Source organism: Myxocyprinus asiaticus, chromosome 15 (genome assembly GCF_019703515.2).
Source record: "Myxocyprinus asiaticus isolate MX2 ecotype Aquarium Trade chromosome 15, UBuf_Myxa_2, whole genome shotgun sequence".
In the NCBI taxonomy this organism is placed as follows: Eukaryota; Metazoa; Chordata; class Actinopteri; order Cypriniformes; family Catostomidae; genus Myxocyprinus; species Myxocyprinus asiaticus.
Window position 1 is genome coordinate 24,014,697 of NC_059358.1, and position 24,923 is coordinate 24,039,619.

Below are 24,923 nucleotides of genomic sequence, written 5' to 3' on the forward strand. Positions count from 1 at the left end.
GATGAAGCCGAAAGTCCGGGAAAGTGTTTTGGTGCCTCTTTGTGTTGGTACGACAAGGCGACGTTCCTTAGCCGACTGCAGGCTTCTAGTGGGCGCGTAGCTCTGCAGAAGTGATTTTAGGTATGCTGGAGCAGACCCAGTGACTGTTCTGTATGCCAGCATCAGAGCCTTGAATTTGATATGTGCATTAATCGGCAGCCAGTGGAGAAAGACAAGGAGTGGTGTAACATGCGCTCTCTTTGGATCATTAAAGACCAGGTGCGCTGCTGCATTCTGGATCATTTGCAGGGGTCTAATTACATATGCAGGGAGGCCTGCAATGAGAGCGTTACAGTAGTCCAGTCTAGTTATGACAAGTGACTGAACAAGAAGTTGTGTGGCATGTTCAGAGAGGAAGGGTCTTATCTTCCTGATATTGTAGAGTGTAAATCTACATAGTCTTGCGGTCTTTGAGATGTGGTCTGTGAAATTTAGTTTGTTATCGATGGTTAACCCTAGATTTCTAACCGTTTTGGAAGGCGTTACTGTAGTTGCACCCAGTTGCACAGTGATGTTTTGTTCAACAGCAGGGTTGGTTGGAAAGACAAGGAGTTCAGTCTTGGCTGGGTTGAGTTGCAGGTGGTGTTCCTTCATCCAGGCCGAGATGTCTGCCAGGCAGGCAGAGATTCGAGCAGTCACTGTAGTGTCATTGGGCTGGAAAGACAAGTAGAGCTGTGTGTCATCAGCGTAGCAGTGGTAAGAGAAACCATGTGCCTGAATGATGGGTCCCAGTGATGTTGTGTATATAGAGAAGAGAAGTGGCCCAAGCACTGATCCCTAAGGTACCCCAGTAAGTAGCTGATATGGCTTGGATACCTCACCTCTCCAGGCTACCTTGAAGGACCTACCTGAGAGATAGGAATTAAACCAGTCAAGCACAGTTCCTGTGATGCCCAGCGAAGAGAGGGTGGAGAGTAAGATCTGATGGTTGACTGTGTCAAAGGCTCCAGAAAGGTCCAGCATAATCAGGACGGATGATCTTGATTCAGCTTTTGCCTGTCTTAGCAACTCAGTGACAGACAGCAGGGCAGCCTCGGTGGAGTGTCCAATCTTAAAGTCTGACTGTTCTGTGAGAGATAGGCAGAGATTTGATTGAAAACTGCCCTTTTAAGTGTTTTCATGAATGGGATGAGAGAGACTGGTCTGTAGTGTTCTATTTGTGTGGGGTTAAGTGCGGGTTTCTTCAGCAGTGGGGTTACTCGAGTCTGCTTAAATGTAGTGGGAAAAGTGCCTGTAATTAGAGATGTGTTAATTATGAGTGTGAGTGCAGGTAGCTTGGATGGAGAGATGGCCTGGAGAAGGTGAGAAGAAATGGGGTCAAGGGAGCAGGTGGTGGGGTGGTTGGAAAGGAGGAGTTTAGAGACCTCAGTGTCAGTCAGAGTAGAGAACATAGAGACAGACAAGTTGCATACAGGAGACCAGTGTTTGACAGGGTGAGGTGCTGAGAATGTATTGCTGATGGTTGTAACCTTACAGTATTAGTAAAAAAATGTGGCAAAGGCATATGCTGTCAGTGATGTGTCAGGTGGTGGATGGGGAGGGCAGAGAAGTGTGTTGAATGTTCTAAACAAGCTGCAAGTGTCTGTGGTGCTGTTGATCTTGTTCTTGTAATAGGAGGTTTTTGCAGATTTAACATTAATTGTTTATGGTTCATTGAACAAGCATGGAAAACATTGTTTAAACCCTTTACAATAAAGATCTGTAAAGTAATTTGGATTTTTACAAAATTATCTTTAAAATACAGTGTCCTGAAAAAGGGACGTTTCTTTTTTTGCTGAGTTTATATACACATACAGTTGTGCTCAAAAGTTTGCATACCCTGGCAGAAATTGTGAACTTTTGGCATTGATTTTGAAAATATGACTTTTATTTAGGGATAGTGATCATATGAAGCCATTTATTATCACATAGTTGTTTGGCTCCTTTTTAAATCATAATGATAACAGAAATCCCCCAAATGGCCCTGATCAAAATTTTACATACCCTTGAATGTTTGGCCTTGTTACAGACACACAAGGTGACACACACAGGTTTAAATGGCAATTAAAGGTTAATTTCCCACACCTGTGGCTTTTTAAATTGCAATTAGTGTCTGTGTATAAATAGTCAATGAGTTTGTTAGCTCTCATGTGGATGCACTGAGCATTCTAGATATTGAGCCACGGGGAGCAGAAAAGAACTGTCAAAAGACCTGTGTAACAAGGTAATGGAACTTTATAAAGATGGAAAAGGATATAAAAAGATATCCAAAGCCTTGAAAATGCCAGTCAGTACTGTTCAATCACTTTTTAAGAAGTGGAAAATTCAGGGATCTCTTGATACCAAGCCAAGGTCAGGTAGACCAAGAAAGATTTCAGCCACAACTGCCAGAAGAAATGTTCAGGATACAAAGAATAACCCACAGGTAACCTCAGGAGAAATACAGGCTGCTCTGGAAAAAGACGGTGTGGTTGTTTCAAGGAGCACAATACGACGATACTTGAACAAAAATGAGCTGCATGGTCGAGTTGCCAGAAAGAAGCCAATGCCACAAAAAAGCCCGGTTACATTATGCCTGACAACACCTTGACATGCCTCACAGCTTCTGGCACACTAATTTGGAGTGACGAGACCAAAATAGAGCTTTATGGTCACAACCATAAGCGCTATGTTTGGAGAGGGGTCAACAAGTATTATTGTGATACCTCAAGAAGTTGGGTGAGAAAATGTCAAAAGTACATGTCTGCAAATTCTAGGCAAAGGGTGACTACTTTGAAGATGCTCAAATATAACACAGTTTTGATTTATTTTGGATTTTGTTTAGTCACAACATAATTCTCATAGTTCCAAAAAAAAAATTATAATAAAGAATAAATGTTTCAGAACTTTGACCAGTAGTGTATATATATGTATATATATAATTCACCAGAAAAAAAATTACGATTTGGTGCATAATTACAATGCTCTGTATTGCAGCAATGCTCTGTATGTATAAATGTGTATATACAGTATATATACACACACACACACACTGGCGTTTGGAATAATGTATAGATTTTGCTGTTTTGGAAGGAAATTGGTACTTTAATTCACCAAAGTGGCATTCAACTGATCACAAAGTATAGTCAGGACATTACTGATGTAAATAAACAGCACCATCACTATTTGAAAAAAGTCATTTTGATCAAATCTAGACAGGCCCCATTTCCAGCAGCCATCACTCCAACACCTTATCCTTGAGTAATCATGCTAAATTGCTAATTTGGTATTAGAAAATCACTTGCCATTATATCAAACACTGCTGAAAGCTATTTGGTTCGCTAAATGAAGCTTAACATTGTCTTTGTGTTTGTTTTTGAGTTGCCACAGTATGCAATAGACTGGCATGTATTAAGGTCAATATTAGGTCAAAAATGGCAAAAAAAGAAACAGCTTTCTCTAGAAACTCGTCAGTCAGTCATTGTTTTGAGGAATAAAGTCTATTCAATGCTTGAAATAGCCAAAACACTGAAGGTTTCATACAAAGGTGTACACTACAGTCTTCAAAGACAAAGGACAACTGGCTCTAACAAGGACAGAAAGAGATGTGGAAGGCCAGATGTACAACTAAACGAGGATAAATACATCCGAGTCTAGTCTAGTTTGTGAAATATACACCTGTGAAATATACTGATAAGGCTGAAATGTATTTCGACTCGCCCCTGCTTTTCTTTAAAAAAAAAAAAAAAAAACTATTCTAGTTCAGGTTTTCAAGAACAATAACGTGTCGATATTTTCTGCCATCTACTGGATTTTTGTAAACTCAAAACCATTCCGTAGTCTATCAAACAAGCTTGCTAAGGGTTGCCGCCTACTTTCAATGGAAAGGCGCTAAATGACGTCATACGCTAATTACCATATTCATGACGTCATTGCAGCGTATTTGCATTCTGCCTTGTGTCAGCAGGCGTCAACCCTTTACATCCGTTTGCTTCTCTCCTACTCTCTGTGCTCACATACTGTATTTTAATACAGCCGAATTCCCAATAAAGCTGTTCTCATTTACATATTTTCTGTTGTCAGAAAACGGAACGAGTATGAAATAGTGACTGAAACGCGGCCCATTAAGACTACAAGAATCAGAATCAGCTTTTTGTCAGGAATTTGTCTTAGTGACAGGAGCTTCCAGTGTACAACAATACAAAAACAGCAGCAAGACATAGAAAATAATAAAAAATAAAAAATAGTTATACACATACGTACATACATACATACATACGTAGTGCAATCTAATACAAATCTGTTATCTGTTATGTACAGTGCAAAATACAAATCTGTTATGTACAGTGCGAATATATATATATATATATATATATATATATATATATATATATATATATATATATATTTAAATATAAAAAAGACTAAACTGTGTATTGCACATAGTTATTGGTCAATGGTGCAATTTAACTGTTCATGAGATGGATAGCCTGGGGGGGGGATTGTTCCTGTGCCTGACGGTTCTGGTGCTCAGAGCTCTGAAGCGTCGAGATAACCAGCAGTCACTTCCAAGCCATTTCCAAGCTCTGCACTGCTAAAATCCTGATTTTATAACCGCAACGTCGTCTGACAAAATCACCATACACCTAAGTTAAAGACAACGGCTGTGCTGTGATTTCGGTTATATTTACATGTAAATTGATCACTCAGAGAGAAAGTTAGAAGCGACAGAATGTCTTATTTTTTCTCTCACACAGCGCAGCCTCCTGTTAGCAATTTTTTTAATTTATTTTTTTTATGTGTGTGTAATGTCCAAAGCTGTATGTATTTGTATTTATATTTGTATTATGTGTATATACGTTTAATAAAGTTTATTATTATGTGTTTGAATAAAGTGTACAGACTTGTCTAAATGAATGATCTGAATTCAGAGAGTTCAGAAACGGGATACGGGAATTAACTAACTAAACCCCCGTGATAGAATTAGAAATCAAATTAAACGGTCAAATTAAATTGTAACAAAGGAGGAGCAAACGATACAGATTAGTGATTGGTCCTTGGAAACACTGTGTGCACATGCGCAGCTCATTCACGTCTACGTCAGCTGCCGTGCGGTCAACTGAACGTGCTGCACCCCTCTGCCTGTCACTGTACAGAGTACACGCAGAGATAGGTGTCTGCGGCGGGAAAGCAAGACCTTGCGCTCGCGGGGCAGTACTAGAGACTTTCTTCTACGGAAAGTCGCTAGATTTGTCACTAGGTGCTTTTGGGAGGGGAGTCGCTAAAGGGGTCTGAAAAGTCGCTACGTTGGCAACACTGGGAAAGGCGTGTATAACATCCTTTATTAAGAACGGACATAACTGTGAATTTATAAATAAAACAGTCTTAGAGCAAAAGTAGCTTTAACTGGTAAAAGTTACTAGTTTTACCTTACGTATCCTTATCGAATCATCGGCACTAGCCGTTTCCTCGGAGCGCTGTAAACCTAACGGTCTTCTCTTTGCTTACCTGCAGCCACTGGATCCATTCTTTATAAATTAATAACGGGTAAAAAACGCCTAGAAAATGTTTTTGACCTTTGTTTTTATATCTAGAGTTCAATTTAAATGCATTAATTATACTTAAATTACTTTGCAGATGTTTCTGTCGAATCTGCGATAACAAATATGGCGGATAGATCTCCTACTTCAAGGGGGATAAAAGTATCTGTGTACAAACGTGCGCCATCTGCCGACTGGAGTTCATTTGAAAGAATCGCGTAAAGTCAGCTTGTGTTCTTGAAAACACGAATATGACATTCAGGCATTTTCCCGCAGAGTGAACATGACTGTTAAACCCAAATGATAACGAGAAACCAATTATATGCAAAGACTGTAAACATGGCAACACTCTGCCATTGTGCATCAGTATAGAAACGATATAATTCATACTGAAGCAGAGATATAACAGATTCACAAATGTTTTCACATCATCCTCAGCCTTCTTTTTTATTATTATATAATGAACATCATATAAACAGAGTAAATACCAATTACAATAAAACATAGAGGAAAGAAAGGAAATTAAGAAAGGAATAAGGGGGTATTGCAAAATATTCAAAAAGAAATCAATCATCAAAGTAAAAAAGGTCAAAAGACTTACAAATATTAATGGTTTTGATAGCCGTCTTATGTGATCTAAAAAAAAAAATAAAAATTATGTACTGTTGTAGTTCAGCAAGCAGAACATATTAAATGGGTTTATGGTTAGAAAATGAGCATTTATGTACATACAATTTTGTAAACAAAATGAAAAGATACATTTCTCCCCCTTTTATGTTCCAGGAGAAAAAGAAAAAGCAAACAATTATTTTTTCCAGAATAAGCAAAAATCCATTACAATGTTCTCATTTATGAACTGGGAAAGGCATTTCCACAATAACTTGTGTATTGGGAATGCCAAAACAAATGTGCAGTACAATAGTCTCCGGGTGATCCTCAGCTTTCTTCCCTTTAAGCATTAATTTCAATCCAACATCACAGAGGTTCTCCAGTCAGTCACAGCAAACACCCTCCTCCCAGCCTAGTTTGCAAATTACAGCTGAGTGTAGGATGTTTACAACGACTACAATGGAATAAATGTTAGAGATGATATACATGTCAACTCTAACATGAACATTTCATGTTATCAATGTACTCAAGGTATGCTGTAATACATTTTTTATGATACATTTAGGACGCAGTAATGACAGGCATTTCAGTGATGCATATTGATCCTAGATCAGAGGAAAGAACTGGACGATGGCAGCAAACATCCAACTGAAAGCTTTTTTCCACTTATAACACAGCTTCCAGTCGGGGATGTTTACAGTCATGAACAACCAGTTAAAAGCATATATATTGTATATAACTGAAAATTGATTAATAAAATGTAACAAATTTAATAAAATTGCATCTATGAAACTGGGGGAAATGTTTAGTTGAGATTGCTGCCCCCTACAGTCCATGTGAGAAATGAAAAGACAGCAAAAGCGGAGTTGAAAGTTAAAGGTCCTCTCCTTCACGTCAATGACAAAGGGACCGCGATGAGGATGAAGACCTTGCAGATTTTAGAGTGCCATGGTCTTATCATAGATATATAATACAAACAAACACATAAATCCTTACATCTATAAAGGGGAGAGGGGAGGGGGGTACTTCAATATAAAAAAATACTGAATCTGCAGTGTTTTCATATGAGCATCACTATAAATAACATAGCCAGATGCGACCCGAGTTTCAGCCAAACAAAACAAAAACACTAGCTTGTCTGGACTGACATTGGTGTAGATACTTCTGGATGAGAAAATCTGTCAATTTTGAGCCAGACTCGCCCATAAAACGCTACATTAAAAGAGTTGCAATGATGAGAACAACTTGAACCAAGAAAGCATAAGCTACTAACAGCTACCAAGTTGGGAGAAGAAGAAGCAAGCAGTCAAACCATAGCTGTACTGCATTTAACCCTCACTAAAGCTATATAAAGCAATCGAGTTGTTTTGTTTATGTCTAACACAGCACTAAAGTCACTGTGCTTTTTAACGGAATAACAGCACGGCTAACTAACGATAGCTATATGCTCTTACAGCTTTGCTCCAATTTACAGACAAAACTAGCATGGACTGTCCATTCCGCCGCACCAGTACCTTGTAGCATGAGTATCCTGTTCAATTTCAGTGTTCATGCGATAACGCGATTAAGCCACAGTTTATTACTGTGATTTCCTCCGGCTTTTGCTGCAAAAAAAAAAACAATTTAGTCTCCGCCATTCCGAGCCTGTTTCCTTCCGTCTCTGGCTTGTCTTTAGTTTGACCTTTAGTTACCCGACACTAATATTGACGTAATTGTCATGGTAACAGGATCCCGCCTTCTACGTGCGGCCGTGTGCGTCCATGAAAGTTGATGATGATGGAGGAAAAAAAAAACCTGGATAACCAGAATCTCTTCTCTTTGCGAATAAAATATAAAAAGGTTTAACGCAATGAAACATCGTGGAATGATATGGCATTGATATTCAAACTTTACATCATACTTAATCCAACAATACTGACAAATATCTGCTCAAATGAAGAATTAAAACACAAAATGTGAGACGCAAAGACTTTTATTATAAGTTTACGCCTTTACAGTAGCTTTTATGCAGCTTTTAATTCAGTGTTGGCTTTAAAATATACACAAACACACACACATACACACACACACACACACACACAAAGATTTTGGGGAAAAATTTGTCATTTTCATAACAGCATAATTCAGTTTTGCTGTAAAACGGATTTACATAATAACAAATACACTATGTAGTTTAACAGATTTGAAGTAAATTGAAATTGTATTTATTATTATTTATTTTTTCATCACACCTGTGTGTTCTGGGATAGTTCACCCAAAAATAAAAATTCTCTCAATTTACTCACCCTCAAGCCATCCCAGATGTGTGACTTAATTACTTTTGCTGAAAACAAAGATTTTTAGAAGAATATCTCAGCTATATAGGTCCATTCAATGCAAATGAATCGTGGCCAAAATTTTGAAGCTCTAAAAGCACATAAAGGCATCATAAAAGTAATCCGCACAACTCCAGTGGTTAAACCTATACCTTCTGAAGTGATATGATAAGTGTAGGTGAGAAACAGATCAATATTTAAGTCCTTTTAAAAAAAAACCTATAAATCTACGTTCAAACAGCCCACCTATGCACGTTTAGAAGATATTCTAATGTCTGTCTGTTTTTTTTTGTTTTTTTGCTGATTCACATTCTTTGTGCATATTGCCAGCTGCTGGGCTGTTGTGCAAATATGATTTATTTATTCTTTTCCTTTGCTTTATTCCTCCCTTTTTTCAATCTCCTCCCTGTACAGTAGGTGGCGATTTGCAAGAACAATGCAAATTGCTAAAAAACAGAAGAAGAACTCAGTCCTCTTGAGAACGCGCATGGGAGGGCTGATTAAAGTGTAAATTTTTTAGTAAAAATAGATTTAATATTGACATGTTTCTTACCCACACCTATCACATCGCTTTGAAAGATTTGGATTTAACTACTGGAGTCTTATGGATTACATATATTCTCAATTTATGTGCTTTTCGGAGCTTAAATTTTTTGGTCACCATTCACTTGCATTGTATGAACAAACAGAGCTGAAATATTTTTCTAAAAATCTTTGTGATCTGCAGAAGAAAGTCATACACATCTGGGATGGCATGAAGGTGAGTAAATGATGACAGAATTTACATTTCTCTGTGAACTCTTCCTTTAACTACAGTATAAGTACTGGAAAGAGGAACTTTTGCAAATTAACACCCATGCTATAAATAAGCTTCTATAGGCATAAAAAAAAGATCTGCGATCACAGTAGCTTGGATGTGTGATTCACTCAGTCTGTACCTAGAGAAGCATCTGTTTTAGCATATCTTTACTCGTTTTTCACTGAATGTTAATGTATTTGTTTGTGTGTGTGGCTCTCAGGCAGGCAGTTCCATAGCACCTTCTTCTTGTCCATCTCCTCTGTTGGCCCGAATCTCCATGAGAGTGTGAGCAAATTTGCTCCAGTCTTCTGTATGGGGCACGGCCAACTGCTAAAATAGGAATTTCACACAACCAACTTCTGTGTTACATGTCAATGGTAGAACAGAGAATTAGTATTAATGACTGTTGGCATTTACACACATAAAATATTTTAGCCTATTTTTTAAGATTTACGAATTTCAATTTCATAAAATTCCATCAAGTTAAACTGTGTTATGTTTTACAAAATTAAAAATAAAATATATACACTGGCAGCCAAAAGTTTGGAATAATATACAGATTTTGATGTTTTGGAAGGATATTGGTACTTTAATTCACCAAAGTGGCATTCAACTAATCACAATGTATAGTCAGGACATTACTGATGTAAAAAACAGCACCATCACTATTTGAATCTAGACAGGCCCCAATTCCAGCAGCCATCACTCCAACACCTTATCCTTGAGTAATCATGCTAAATTGCTAATTTGGTACTAGAAAATCACTTGCCATTATATCATACACAGTTGAAAGCTATATGGTTTGTTAAATGAAACTTAACATTGTCTTTGTGTTTGTTTTTGAGTTGCCCCAGTATGCAATAGACTGGCACGTCTTAAGGTCAATATTAGGTCAAAAATGGCACACAAAAAAGAAACGTCTTCTCTAGAAACTCATCAGTCAATCATTGTTTTGAGGAATGAAGACTATACAGTGCTTGAAACTGCCAAAAAACTGAAGATTTCATACAAAGGTGTACACTACAGTCTTCAAAGACAAAGGACATCTGGCTCTAACAAGGACAGAAAGAGATGTGGAAGGTCAGATGTACAACTAAACAAGAGGACAAGCACATCAGAGTCTTTAGTTTGAGAAAAAGATGCCTCACATGTCCTCAGCTGACAGCTTCATTGAATTCTACCCGCTTAACACCAGTTTCATGTACAACAGTAAAGAGAAGACTCAGGGGTGCAGGCCTTATGGGAAGAATTGCAAAGAAAAGGCCATTTTTGAAACAGAAAACCTAAAAGAAAAATTTAGAGTGGGCAAAGAAAACAGACATTGGACAACAGATAATTGGAAAAGAGTGTTATGGATCTTAACCCCATTGAGCTTTTGTGGGATTAGCTAGACTGTAAGGTGCATGAGAAGTGCCCGACTAGACAGCCACATCTATGGCAAGTGCAACAGGAAGTGTGGGGTGAAATGTCACCAGAGTATCTGGACAAACTGACAGTTAGAATTAAAGGATCTGCAAAGCTGTCATTGCTGCACGTGGAGGATGTTTTGATGAGAACTCTTTGAAGTAGTTTAAGAAGTTCTGAACATTGCTTTCAAATTGTAATAGTAATTTTTCATGTTATTAATGTCCTGACTATACATTGTGATCAGTTGAATGCCACTTTGGTGAATAAAAGTACCAATTTCTTTCCATAAGAGCAAAATCTGTACATTATTCCAAACTTTTGGCCACCAGTGTGTGTGTGTATATATATACAGGTGCATCTCAATAAATTAGAATGTCGTGGAAAAGTTCATTTATTTCAGTAATTCAACTCAAATTGTGAAACTCGTGTATTAAATAAATTCAGTGCACACAGACTGAAGTAGTTTAAGTCTTTGGTTCTTTTAATTGTGATGATTTTGGCTCACATTTAACAAAAACCCACCAATTCACTATCTCAAAAAATTGGAATACATCATAAGACCAATAAAAAAAACATTTTTAGTGAATTGTTGGCCTTCTGGAAAGTATGTTCATTTACTGTATATGTACTCAATACTTGGTAGGGGCTCCTTTTGCTTTAATTACTGCCTCAATTCGGCGTGGCATGGAGGTGATCAGTTTGTGGCACTGCTGAGGTGGTATGGAAGCCCAGGTTTCTTTGACAGTGGCCTTCAGCTCATCTGCATTTTTTGGTCTCTTGTTTCTCATTTTCCTCTTGACAATACCCCATAGATTCTCTATGGGGTTCAGGTCTGGTGAGTTTGCTGGCCAGTCAAGCACACCAACACCATGGTCATTTAACCAGATTTTGGTGCTTTTGGCAGTGTGGGCAGGTGCCAAATCCTGCTGGAAAATGAAATCAGCATCTTTAAAAAGCTGGTCAGCAGAAGGAAGCATGAAGTGCTCCAAAATTTCTTGGTAAACGGGTGCAGTGACTTTGGTTTTCAAAAAACACAATGACCCAACACCAGCAGATGATATTGCACCCCAAATCATCACAGACTGTGGAAACTTAACACTGGACTTCAAGCAACTTGGGCTATGAGCTTCTCCACCCTTCCTCCAGACTCTAGGACCTTGGTTTCCAAATGAAATACAAAACTTGCTTTCATCTGAAAAGAGGACTTTGGAACACTGGGCAACAGTCCAGTTCTTCTTCTCCTTAGCCCAGGTAAGACGCCTCTGACATTGTCTGTGGTTCAGGAGTGGCTTAACAAGAGGAATACGACAACTGTAGCCAAATTCCTTGACATGTCTGTGTGTGGTGGCTCTTGATGCCTTGACCCCAGCCTCAGTCCATTCCTTGTGAAGTTCACCCAAATTCTTGAATCGATTTTGCTTGACAATCATAAGGCTGCGGTTCTCTTGGTTGGTTGTGCATCTTTTTCTTCCACACTTTTTCCTTCCACTCAACTTTCTGTTAACATGCTTGGAGACAGCACTCTGTGAACAGCCAGCTTCTTTGGCAATGAATGTTTGTGGCTTACCCTCCTTGTGAAGGGTGTCAATGATTGTCTTCTGGACAACTGTCAGATCAGCAGTCTTTCCCATGATTGTGTAGCCTAGTGAACCAGACTGAGAGACCATTTTGAAGGCTCAGGAAACCTTTGCAGGTGTTTTGAGTTGATTAGCCGATTGGCATGTCACCATATTCTAATTTTTTGAGATAGTGAATTGGTGGGTTTTTGTTAAATGTGAGCCAAAATCATCACAATTAAAAGAACCAAAGACTTAAACTACTTCAGTCTGTGTGCACTGAATTTATTCAATACACGAGTTTCACAATTTTAATTGAATTACTGAAATAAATGAACTTTTCCACGACATTCTAATTTATTGAGATGCACCTGTATATACTGTACATACACTGGCAGCCAAAAGTTTGGAATAATGTTTAGATATATATATTCATTTTATTAAAAATTACTCAATTTAATGGAACTTTGCTATGAAATTGAAATTTTTAAATCTTAAAATTTATTTTTTAGTGCATTGTCCTTGGCTGGCATTGTTTGATCTGTCTGTATTTGCCCAAGAATGCAATACTAGCTGGGTTTCCATCCAACTATTTTGATGAGCAATTTGAAAATGCGCATAAGAGATCCTGAATGGAAACGCTTGATATGCGAATAAACTCTCATACTTCGCATAGAGATTTAATGCGCTAGGAGGAGGTGGATATTCTAGAGTTTCGCATTAGTTAAAATGTGCATTAAGGTGATGGAAACAGTTTATTCGCATATTGATGATGTGTTTTGATCATTTGTGCATGTAAAGCACGATGGCATCATGCTCGTCGGTTGGTATGGGTGTGCGATTGCTTGATGTGACTGGCCCAACAAAAGGTCCGACCTTGCCACACAATTCTTCCTACATAGCCCTTGACATTCGGAAGTTTAAACTCATATCTTGTTGTTTTGAGAGCGGGCCCTTGTAGGTATATTTACATTTTAACCCTCATTATATGAGCTATAACACTCATTCTTCAGTGTCTTCTGCAACATTTAATAAAACGATGTCCAACACCACAAATAACTCTCTTCGAAGCAACGGGCTCCATCATGACAAGGCGAGCTCCCTCAAGATAATGCACATAACGTAGTGGATGGAAATGCGCAATGATTCGCATTTTCTTTAGTCGAATATTCAGAAATGCGCATAAAAAAATGCTAAACATTTTGGATGGAAACCCAGCTATTTATACATTTATCTAAATACTAGAGAATGACTTATTCATCTACTTAGTAATGGAGGAAGTTTTACCTCTCCAACATCATAGATCCAAACACGGCCCTCTGAATCACCCACTGCTATCTCTTTGCCCCCCAATGCCCATCTGACCCGGTTCAGTGCACACCCCCCTTCCACCGTTACACTTGCAGAAGGCACCTGGTGCACATAGAAAACTTTAGCTGGTTTGGTTGTGAATCCAAAACATACATTTAATAAATTTGTGTGGATAAAAAATAGGATTTAAAGGTATAGTTATAGATACCCAAAACTGAAAATTCTTTCACACAAAAGATGCAATGAAAGTGAATAGACTTAATATACTGCCTAACATTTTCTTTTTGCATTCCATGAAAAATAAGAAAGTCTTGTGGGTTTGTAACAACATAAGGGTGAGTAAACGATGACAGAATTTTCACTTTTAGCTGAGGATAGAATTAAATATTTAATATGACTAAAGAATGCAATGAAATGTGATCACTCTGTTCCTTCTGACCTCTGTGTGGTTGTTGAGGTTCCACAGGTCAATGCGACCCATGCCATCCACTGTGGCAAAGACGGCTGGATGCACTGGAGACCACATGACATCATATATATAGTCTGCATTGTCTTCAAAGGAACAGAGGGGCTTGTTATGCTGTGGAAGTCAAGAGAAAGAACAAAAATGGCATAGTTATATTGATATAATACTAAACGATTGGAATACATATCAAGATAGGAGTGCTGTATAGATTAATGTAGGTGTACCACATGTCTTATTGCCCCTTTGATTATATAAAAGTAATCATAAAATGTGGTCTGAAACACTAAGTAATATTAATTTGGTCTGATTAATTGGGAAAAAGTAATATCTCTGTGTGCCTGCAGCATCCATTCACATGCAACAGCAACACAGAGATTCAAAGCAAACCTTACTTTGGTTGACCACAGCTTGACTGTCCAGTCAAATGAGGAAGTGGTAAAGAGATGGGAGAAGTCAAGTGGTCCCACAGCGTTATGGCAACTGATTCCAGTCACAGGACCCTGATGCCCATCAAACATTTCACCAATACCAGCCTTACTATATGGAATGAGTTAAGCAAGGTTGTGGATTTAGTAAAGTGGCTTTTTGAAGTGTTGTTACATGCACAGACATTAAGTTTCAGTATATTGTTTTTTCACTAATATCCTGCCCTGCCTTCTATTCTGAGTATTCTATTTATCAACACCTCCTAGGCTGGGTGACACATGTACAGTAATCATTTCTCCCTGTGAGTGGTGTGGCAAAAGGGTGGATATCACAAGAAATTATATTAGTTGCATTGCTGCAGCGTCAAGTGCACTTTAATCACCTGTTCTAAAGGTTCTGGATGTTTTGTTTGGTATTTCAATTAACCTTCACCCTTGAAGACTTTGTGAATAATAAAACATTTTTTGTTACTGGTAGGTTCAGAACAGAAGGAGTCCAGTTTATTTTTTTTATTGAACACGCTAGCCCTAGATGGAGCATTACTCTGTAAAAAAGTGGTCACCTGCAACTATTTCTACTTACCTAACCCTTAAAATGAGTTTTGTTGGTGTAACCGAATGTATTGTGTTTATTCAATGATGTTAAATAGTAATTTTGACTTGAGTAAAACCAGTTAATATACAGATGTTACCACATGAAGCACATTTTTAGGTTAACATTTTTTCAGTGTAGGGAGGAATCAATTAGGGGTGCCACCCAAAGTTATTAAGAGATTAAAGATTGAGAAAAGAAGGCAAGGTGGAACAATACTAAGATCATTCTTCTCTTTTAATTGTTTTCAATAATAAGGAGCAAAAAAAAAATTCTGTTGCTGGAACCACTAACCTTCCATGGCGGGATGCAGTGTGAACGGTGCCATCCTCACTTCCTACCACAAAGTTATTGACGTCACCAGCAGGGAAGGCCATACAAGTGACTGCCACAGGTTTTGACTTGTTGTAGATTAGCTCCATACTCTCCTGTGATTAATAACAAATAATGCATTGTTTAAATGTCAGTTAAAGGAAAATTACGGGTTCAATACAAGTTAAGATTAATTGACAGTATTTGTGGCATAATATTGATTACCACAAAAATTAATTTTGACTCAAATATCTGGGTTCCAGTGAGGCACTTACAATGGAAATTAATGGAGGCCAATTTTTGAACGTTATAATACTCACTTTTTCAAAAGTATAACCACAAGACAAAAAAATGTGTGTGTAAACATGGCTTTAGTGTGATAAAATCACTTACCTTTTCTGTCTAAAGTTGTAGCCAATTTTACAACTTCATTTTTATGACGATGTAATGTCAACAAACCCTAAAACCCTACGTAAAAATGCTGATTTAAACAACTTTACAGCTCAAATAATAACAGAAGAATTAATGCAATTGCTTTTATAAAATTATAAGCTTCACATTTCCGCCTTTAAACCTTCAAAAAATTGCCAAAATTAACTTCCATTGTAAATGGCTCTGACTGTAACCTTGATTTTTGCTTTTTTTTTTTTTTTTTAAGGAAAAGGAGGGACGAGCCAAAATAAATTTTTGTGGTAATCGACATTATGCCACAAATGCTGTCGATTGAGCTTAACTTGTGCTGAACCCGGAATATTGCTTTAAGTCAAATCTTAAATGATGATAATAAATATCTCTAAATCTGTGCACCTGAGGTTGTGAGAGCATGTCCAAACTCCAGGAGCACATCTTGCCATCTGTGGATACTGTTATCAGGTTGTTGGCATTTTGTGTTCCCACCACATTCACACAGTACACCGGATGCTGCAGAAATTCATAAGGTAACACTAAATAACATCAATGACTTGTATGTGACATTTTTGTCATATATTGTATTTTAAAAGGAGAGGTAATGATACATTGAAAAAAATTTTAACCTAAACAATGTACTTCATGTGGTAACATCTAAATTAACAGTTTTTATTCAAGTCAACAATAATATGTAAAGGGATAGTTCACCCAAAAAATTAAAATTCTCTTATCATTTACACACCCTCATGCCATCACAGATGTGCATGACTTTCTTTCATCTGCTGAACACAAATGAAGATTTTTAGAAGAATATCTCAGCACTGTAGGTCCATACAATGCGAGTGAATGGGTGGCAACATTCTGAAGCTCCAAAAATCACATAAGTCAGCATAAAAGTAATCCATAAAACTCCAGTGGTTAAAACAATGTCTTCTGAAGCGTTTTGATAGATGTGGGTGAGAAATAGATCACTTTCACATTCTTCTTATGGATTACTGTTATATGGAGTCATATGGATTACTGTTATGCTGCCTTTATGTGCTTTTTGGAGTGTCAAAATTTTGGCACCCATTCACTTGCATTGTATGGACCAACAGAGCTGAGATATTCTTCTAAAAATCCAAATTTGTGTTCTGCAGAAGAAAGAAAGTCACACATCTGGGATAGCATGAGGGTGAGTAAATGACAAAATAATTTCCATTTTTGTGTGAACTATCCCTTTAATATCACTGAATCAAACTGAATAAATTAGGTTACACCAACAAAACCAATTTTAAGGGTTAGATCAGGCAGAAATAGCTCCTTTTTAAAGTGTAAGGATATTTATCATATAAAAAAATAAGGGACTGTTTTACCACATAAGGAAATGGAAAAACTGTGACTGTAATTCTCATCAGATGCTTTCTCATCTAAACCAATTCACAGGACAACTTAGTTGTAAAACATAAGTAAAAACGTACTAAACTAAAATGTGGTAACATGCAATTGCTACCATAACAATCTATTTCTTCTTATGGATTGTAAGGATCTAACCCTGAAAGTTACGAAGTTAACTGGAAGATTGATTTAGTAATAATAATTTAGCAGTGATAATTTTGACTTGAATAAAACAAAAGTAAATTTACTGTAGGTGATACCACATGAAGCAAAAAAAAAAAGTTTTTTTTTTTATGGGTTTTTTTTTTTCCCCTTTTTCACCCAATTTGGAATGCCCAATTCCCAGTGCGCTTTTAAGTCCTCGTGGGTGCGTAGTGATTCGCCTCAATCCGGGTGGCGGAGGACAAATCCCAGCTGCCTCTGCTTCTGAGACCATCAACCCGCGCATCTTATCAGGTGGCTTGTTGAGCGCGTTGCCACAGAGACATAGCGCATGTGGAGGCTTCACGCCATCCACCGCGGCATCCGCGCTCAACTCACCATGTGCCCCACCGAGAATGAACCACATTATAGCGACCACGAGGAGTTTACCCCATGGGCCAATTTGGTTGCTTAGAGACCTGGCTGGAGTCACTCAGCACCCCTGGGATTCAAATTAGCGAACTCCAGGGGTGGTAGCCAGCGTCTTTTACCACTGAGCAACCCAGGCCCCCATAATGAAGCACATTTTTTAGGTTATCTGACAAACCATTTTTTACAGTGCAGTCTCTGAGTCACCGCATTAAACACGCAAATGCAGTTTTCAGCTCAGATTTATTTTTTTATTTTTTAGTTTCTCCCCAGTTTGGTATGCCCAATTCTCAATGTACTCTAAGTCCTCGTGGTGGCGTAGTGACTCAAATCTCAGTTGCCTCTGAGTCTGTGACCATCAATCCGCGCATCTTATCACGTGGCTTGTTGAGCGTGTTACCGCGGAGACATAGCGCATGTGGAGGCCCACGCTATTCTCCACAACATCCATGCACAACTCACCACGTGCCCCACCGAGAGTGAGAACCACATTATAGCAACAATGAGGAGGTTAACCCAACGTGATTCTACCCACCCTAGCAACCGGGCCAATTGGTTGCTTAGGAAGCCTGACTGGAGTCACTCAGCACGCCATGGATTCGAACTTGCGACTCCAGGTGTGGTAGTCAGTGTCTTAACTTACTGAGCTACCCAGGCCCCTTCAGCTCAGATTTCTAACCATTCAACCACCATCATCCTACATTATGTTACACATAACATGTTTTTACACACACTAAGTTATGTTTCAGATGTCACAAGATCATCATTTGTGTTCTTACAGTGTGTGCAGTAGCAGACAGAGGTGTTCTTTGCACTGGGGTTCTCCTGTGACTTCGATTGTCCCACAGTGCTATCTGTCCAGAGTAGGTGCCTCCAATCACCAGGTTAGGATGAAACTGAGCGAAGCCCACTGACATCACAGATGACTATAAGGGAAAGCAAAAAAAAAAAAAAAAATGTTTTCTTTTGCTATGGTTAATGTTTTGGCATAGATGACGTCAGCTCGCCCTCTATCAGGGACATCAATGTCAACTTGCACAAAGGGAAACTGCAGACAAAAAGTTGGACAATGAGAGTGAATTTATTGGTGATGTTCACTCAAAGTGCAAACACAGATTATATTCTATTAGTGACACAGACAACATCCAATGTTGTGCTCTGTTGTTTGTGCATTTCAATTTACAGAAACTCAATTTGGATTCAGGTTTTTCCATTCAAAGTTGATTACTCACTCATGCGCACACACTCATTAAACAATGAAATGTGTTTTTGAAGTATTTTTAATTCAGCTTAAAAGAACAATATTCAAACATTTAAGCTATTTTAATTGGGAGCAATGGGAATTCAAACCTGACAGTGGAATATGTACTCTGGGGTTGTCTTCTTAAACTTCATATTCCAGACCAGCACAACTCCATCTGGCTCATGAGGTGCATCCTCATTAGTGTTGTAAGAGGCCACTAATAGTTCAGGACACTGCAAAATGAATGTGACAAGGACAATTCTAAAAAGAACTGAAACAGTCTTACTGATTTCATGCAATGCATGTCGACATCATTATGCATATTCTTTCCATACTTCATGTATGGATGTAAACCTACACACCAAAGCAATTTAATATTCTGGTCTGTGTTTACTATGGCTGTGACTGATACCAAAGACGTGCCACATCTATTAAAATAAATGGGAGAAATTGGAATGTCCAAGAGCCAATGGAAGTTCAAAAGGAAGACCTGCCTTACAGGTAAATGAGCCAATCACCTTTTGGATTCAGACATAGCTTGTCAATCAACTCAAGAACGCACATGCGCATTAGCTATACATGCAGAGAAAATTGAATTTTTAGCGTAATCTGAGGTAAAGAAGCACAATTTATGATACCATTGTTGTCAGATTTTACTGCTGATTTGGAATATGTTCTTTGATTGTAATCTTGACAATCTGTTTTTCTCCATTCAAGTCGATAGGAGCTGTACTTGTATGCCACCCAGCCTACCTTGAGAGCTTTCCAAAGATGGCTGCCAAGTGGACTGACTTGCCTTGAAAGGGACTTTGCTAATACACAGAGTGGGGTTCAAAAGTCTGAGTCTGAAAATGCTTCTTTTTTGCATTTTTCTAATTAAATACATTTTACAAATTATATTATGAGCATAACAATTTGAGTGAAATGGTTCATTGTAAAATTAACATACATTTCAGAATTTCTTAGTATTTGGTAAATCCCACTTTTGCTTTAATGACAGCATGCACTCGAGCTGGCATGGACTTCATAATGATCTATGTTATTTCAGCATGACAAGAATGAAATCTGAACTTTTATACAATGAGAGTTAACATGGGCAGTCTCAAAAATGTGCTTTTTTGATTTAGTGATCTAGAAACAGAGCAGAATCTTAAATATTTCTTAAATATATTAATTTTATGTCATAACATTTCTTTAAAATGTGTCAAAATCCAAAAAGTATCTCCAGGTTTCAGTTACATTTTAAATCCCAGATTTTTAATGTGGACTCTTTTAACCACACTGTCTGCTCTAGGCATGCTCACATTAGAATATCAGTTTATGTTATTAATGTTGTTATTAATCATGTACCTGCGGTGACCAATCCAGGGAAGTGACGACTCGATGTTTGGACCAATTCTCATTGTAGAAATGTCGATTAAAAGACAAGTTTGATCCTGCTTGCATGTCCCTGATAAAAGACAAACCACTGTATTCTAGTACAATCTCATCTGATTAATAACAACACGATTTTTACTGTTCTGTAATCCTGTGGGAACATGCGTGAAATTCTGTCATTTTAAATCTGTGCATGTTAGAATGTTGCATAAAGCAGTGTAAGAAGACTCTGCTCTGACCCATCTTTATCCTCCATATCACGGCCACTGTAGTCAAAGAAAACGTCTGTGTCCTCAGCCAGCACACGCTCCACTACACGGATACTTTGATCGAAGAAAAACAGGAAATCCTCAGAGTGAATTATCTGCTCTTTCTCCTCGTTGGTCAGTTCTCTGGGGTGAACTAAGATACACATATTCATAAAATGATGTATGCTGTTACACTGTAAAACTTCTTTTAAAGTGTATTACTATTTTTTATATATGATTATCTTTGCCTTCTTTGGTCTCCTGAGAGTTTTCCTCCTCCAACTGCTGTGGCACAGGCTCAGATTTGATCACTGATAGCTCCTCATCCTCCTTCTCTGTGGAAAATATACAGTAGTTAATTTTAGGAACATTTTGGTGAGTGGTGAGCATAATAGCATTGCTCCATGCCCAACTGCTTAGGGTTCAGGCTAATTGTTCAGTTAATATTTAGTATTATTAGTGACATGCAGACCCTTGTGTGAATTGTGTGTATTGTAGGCAAGTCCATCATATTAAATGTCATATGTATGGGTACATTTAAAATGCATGAGAAATCCATCTTAATTTCAAAACAGAATAACTCAAAGCTAAGTTTTCAAATTATTAAATGAAATTTCAAATATTTCTAATATTTGTTTTCCAGCACTTTACCTTCAGGTTGATCAGTTGCAACAGGAGTCTGTGTCTCTTTAGAGTATGTCACCAGTTCCTTTGGCATGAAGTCAATCTGAACAATTTTTGATGCTCCAAGTCTTTGCATCCTACATCTAAGAAAGCAAGCGAGCATTCGAGTGTACTGTTTTTGTTTGCCTTGATCAAAAATGGACTTCATCAAAGCCTCAGTTATTTTATCCTACTAGGGTCTTATGACTTTATTCTGTTTCTCTGTTTAGAGACTAAATGTCTATAGTGTCATCTTGAAATTTGAGGGAGACTGTGTCATTTTTGAAGAAAAGGTGGCAGTCTCACCCATGAACAGAATCTGCAAGAAGCTGAAGGGCAGAGGGATCAGTGTCCCATTGCAGTGTCCTAGAGATGTCACGAGAATAAATCATATAATGGTTATGAGAGATAAGATCATGCATGATTAGGCCCAGCAGTGCATAACACTCTTTCATGCATGATTTCATGAGATAATATGCTGTCACATTTACTGTGGCACCAACTAGGTTAAACATAATTACATTCACTGGTGGGTGAAACATCAACAAATGCCAAGTCCTAATAATAATGAAAACATCAACATTTCTCCTTACCGATATCTGATGTCCCCATTAAAAGATGTAGGGAAAAGGAAAAAACATTGTACTTAGACTTCAGGGGAGTGCTAATATTCAAAATTAATATCATGTCAATAGCAGAATATTTTTTTAAATATTGTATGTTAATCAAATTCTTCCAAATTCACCTTCAAATTATCCTCCCCAAATATATTTTATTCTCCTAAATCAACCATAATGTAGTTTATTTGGTCTACATCAGAAGAATGAGATGTCTATATGGAAATTATTTATAAATTATATTTTAAATGTAAGTGATCAAACATTTTGTCCATTATAATAACCACAATTTTACTCCCATACACATCCATTTGTCAAAAAATATCTATTAAAAATAATATTACAGCAATTAAATAGTTGTGTTTCATATGGCTTAAAGATTGAGATGTAGTTTGGTTTATGAACATTTACACATGCAGATTTCATACCTTCCCACTGTCCCTCCATCTATGGACTCCTGACTTCCAGTTTCACTGATTGGACTTACTGATTGCGAAGAGGGAGACATAGGGGTTGGGACTAAATAATGAAAATAACAGGTATCCCATGTTAAAAGCTGCAGTGGCTGCACTGATGGCCAGCAGTGGCAGACACAGGCAAATCAAAAAGAACAGAATGGATTGAAATGGTCAAATCAAAGAGGAAAAAATCCAAAAGGAAAAACAACAGGAGACATTGTCAAGGGAATTTTACTTATCTAAGAAACTTTAGAATTTTAATATGGTCATGAGTTCATATTTAATCTTAATCATTTGTAGATTTGTGATTATTAAAATTTCTCATATTAGCTGTTAACATTGAATATCACCTTTTAAATCTGTTTGGGTTAGCCCCAGTTAAGGTTAGTTCAAGCACAGTCATAGTTTAAATGAAAGGAGTTCAACAACATCCTGTGGTACACTGATCTAACTTCTTTATATAAATACAATACAAATTGTAGTAATTGTTTCGAGGATGAAACAATGCAATGAAAATATGAATCTTACTAATTGATGACCTAACTCTGCAATACTCTAAATAAAACACAAAATCTGACCACATTTAGATCTAACAAAGCCTTGAGAGAGGACTCGAGTCATTCCTGCACAGAGGACCCATAAAATTGTAGGACTCAAATACAGGTCAAAACTAATATGCTCAGACTGATATGTACCCTTTATGTATAGAACACAGGAATATCCTATTTGAGCTCCAAATGATCCATAGGGGAAAGCAGGGCATAATGAAATCAAGCCTTATTAAATCAAACCCCTCCTTAATTAACATCAAGCACAAATATAGCATTTAGCTCTAAGGGCTGCTGAGTGAGATGTAATAAAAGGTCTCTTTTGCATTATAAAGACTTCTGATGATTCTTTTGATCATTCAAGCAGATGACAAGCACATTCACAAAGATAACATTTAAATATGTTCATGCACACACACTGGCATATGTTTTGTATCATATACCTAAAGGTGGTTCTGGTGAAATTCCAATGCTCTGCAAGAGGGCCTCTGTCTCTCTTCTCTTTCTGTCTAGGTCTGAGACTTCCGACACATTCTCGGCTCTCTGTAGGATATCGGACTGCATCACAGGTCAAACATTGAGAAATAAATATTTGCAGAAGATAAAATGGCAATGATATTCAACAAAAACAGCACTTACCTCTTTCTTTTTCCTCTCTTCCTCCTTTCTTCTCTTTTCCTCTCGAATCTGGGCTAAACGCTGTTTTTTGCGCTCAAGCTCAGCTTTTAGGTCACTTCTATCTGTCATCTTCTATGCCGTTTAATCTAGGTATAGTGTGAACAGTTGTACTTTGGTTTCATTTTAGTACTCGTGCATGAATGTTGTCATGCTTCAACATACATTTACTGTCACACAACTCAGCCTTCCATGTGCAGGGCCACCCCAACAATCTGTAGCCTGGTTTTAGTATTATGCATTGGTCCGTTGTGTGTTTTATAGTTACATTGGTGCTTTTCTTTCATATAAATAACAGTCTCAACTTTATACCCTACACAATCTGTTTAGTATATAAATAGTGAACAACCTGAATAAGACATGGCGGCACAAAATGATACATAATATGGGTGGTACTTGCAGGTCTACATTGAGCATTTGGCCTTATTTCAATGAATGAAATTAAACATCTAGCTTCTTTTGAATGTGCTTCATTTGGATGTGCACAGAGAAGATCAACCAGTGGAGAGGTCCATTCATCTAATAGGCACACAAACAAACTTAACCATGGCACTGTGAACTAAATGAACACAGAATATCATAAAAGGAATGTAGGATTTATTTGAAAGCACACTGTGCAACAATAAAACGGCACTGCATTATAAAATGGGAAAATAAACATGAACTAAAAATAAAAACAAAATAAACCCCTGCACATAGAGAGAAAGAAAATGATGAATGACATGACATTTCTCTGGCACATGAATTCTGTTCTGATGGCGTTTTATTTCTTCGTGAATGCTCTTATTCTGATCTCTTGTACACTGACAAGCAATAATAGAGGTTACTTAACAGCCAAATTAATTACAAATATTATTAAAAATGTGTGATACAATGCAACGATTTTACAATACCGTTTTTCTTTGAATACCTCGACCCTACTGGAACTGTGTCTGCTGTATTCTCTGGCGTAAACGCAGAAACAAGAGTCTATAAAGCTACACATCAGAACCAAAATCTAAATGAAAACACAAGGCATCCTCAATTCATTTCCCCAGTCTCATCAGCATCCGAAGCCGGAAGTGTCCAATTCCGATACGTCATCATCGCCTCCCAGCAACAGCGCGCGTCTTAAACATGATGATGACTGTGTCGCAAACCCAGTTGAGCTGCCTACCTAGACAGCTTTCGAACGTGAAATGCAACCCTGCCTACTAAAAAGGCTGTCTAGGTAGGCAGCTCGCCAAGTTTAGAGACCAAACCCTTTCAGGAGCACATAAATACATGAAATATGTAGAAGCGGAGCAGCTTGTCATGTTGTTTTACTTCGTAGCCCTATTATTCAACGACTAGCAAAATACTGAAACATAAATATGAATATTATAGGCTCATTCATCCTGTACTTTTATGCTGATGGATCGGAATTTATTT

At 37.7% G+C, this 24,923-nt stretch overlaps 1 protein-coding gene and 2 long non-coding RNA genes across 7 annotated transcripts; 1 reads left to right on the plus strand and 2 right to left on the minus strand.

Annotated features, from left to right (window-relative positions):
- Positions 1 to 5,970: 5,970 nt before the first annotated feature.
- Positions 5,971 to 7,822, minus strand: LOC127452473 (uncharacterized). The gene is made up of 2 exons (XR_007899268.1): positions 7,661 to 7,822; positions 5,971 to 6,600 (listed from the first exon to the last, which is right to left on the minus strand). It is a non-coding gene; the product is annotated as an uncharacterized LOC127452473 (long non-coding RNA).
- A 1,351-nt stretch (positions 7,823 to 9,173) lies between these two features.
- On the minus strand, positions 9,174 to 24,550 carry dync1i1 (dynein, cytoplasmic 1, intermediate chain 1). Of its 5 annotated transcripts, none has more exons than XM_051717852.1 (18): positions 24,407 to 24,550; positions 23,478 to 23,602; positions 23,282 to 23,381; positions 22,261 to 22,402; positions 21,809 to 21,814; positions 21,522 to 21,581; positions 21,204 to 21,319; positions 20,801 to 20,887; positions 20,544 to 20,706; positions 20,278 to 20,377; positions 19,035 to 19,160; positions 18,464 to 18,610; positions 16,137 to 16,250; positions 15,312 to 15,445; positions 14,393 to 14,537; positions 13,974 to 14,114; positions 13,511 to 13,636; positions 9,174 to 9,587 (listed from the first exon to the last, which is right to left on the minus strand). In XM_051717852.1, exons 2-18 carry the CDS (start codon positions 23,583 to 23,585, stop codon positions 9,477 to 9,479), a joined length of 1,926 nt encoding a protein of 641 aa, XP_051573812.1. In that variant the 5' UTR covers positions 23,586 to 23,602; positions 24,407 to 24,550; the 3' UTR covers positions 9,174 to 9,476. The 5 variants fall into 5 exon arrangements, with proteins under 5 accessions (XP_051573812.1, XP_051573813.1, XP_051573811.1 ...); XM_051717853.1 differs by having other exon boundaries at positions 22,261 to 22,351; positions 23,282 to 23,396; XM_051717851.1 differs by having other exon boundaries at positions 23,282 to 23,396.
- Positions 14,465 to 20,261, plus strand: LOC127452478 (uncharacterized). Its single transcript, XR_007899273.1, has 4 exons — positions 14,465 to 14,560; positions 18,466 to 18,568; positions 19,345 to 19,428; positions 19,645 to 20,261. It is a non-coding gene; the product is annotated as an uncharacterized LOC127452478 (long non-coding RNA).
- Positions 24,551 to 24,923: the final 373 nt, after the last annotated feature.

Bases quoted from the DNA above. Each gene is read 5' to 3' on its own strand.
- dync1i1 (XM_051717850.1), bottom strand. From the start codon at position 23,585: ATGACAGATAGAAGTGACCTAAAAGCTGAGCTTGAGCGCAAAAAACAG. The intron at 23,397-23,477 runs GTAAGTGCTGTT...CCTGTGATGCAG, and splicing joins AAGAGAGGAAAAAGAAAGAG to TCCGATATCCTACAGAGAGC. The intron at 22,403-23,281 runs GTATATGATACA...GCTGGCCATCAG, and splicing joins TTCACCAGAACCACCTTTAG to TGCAGCCACTGCAGCTTTTA.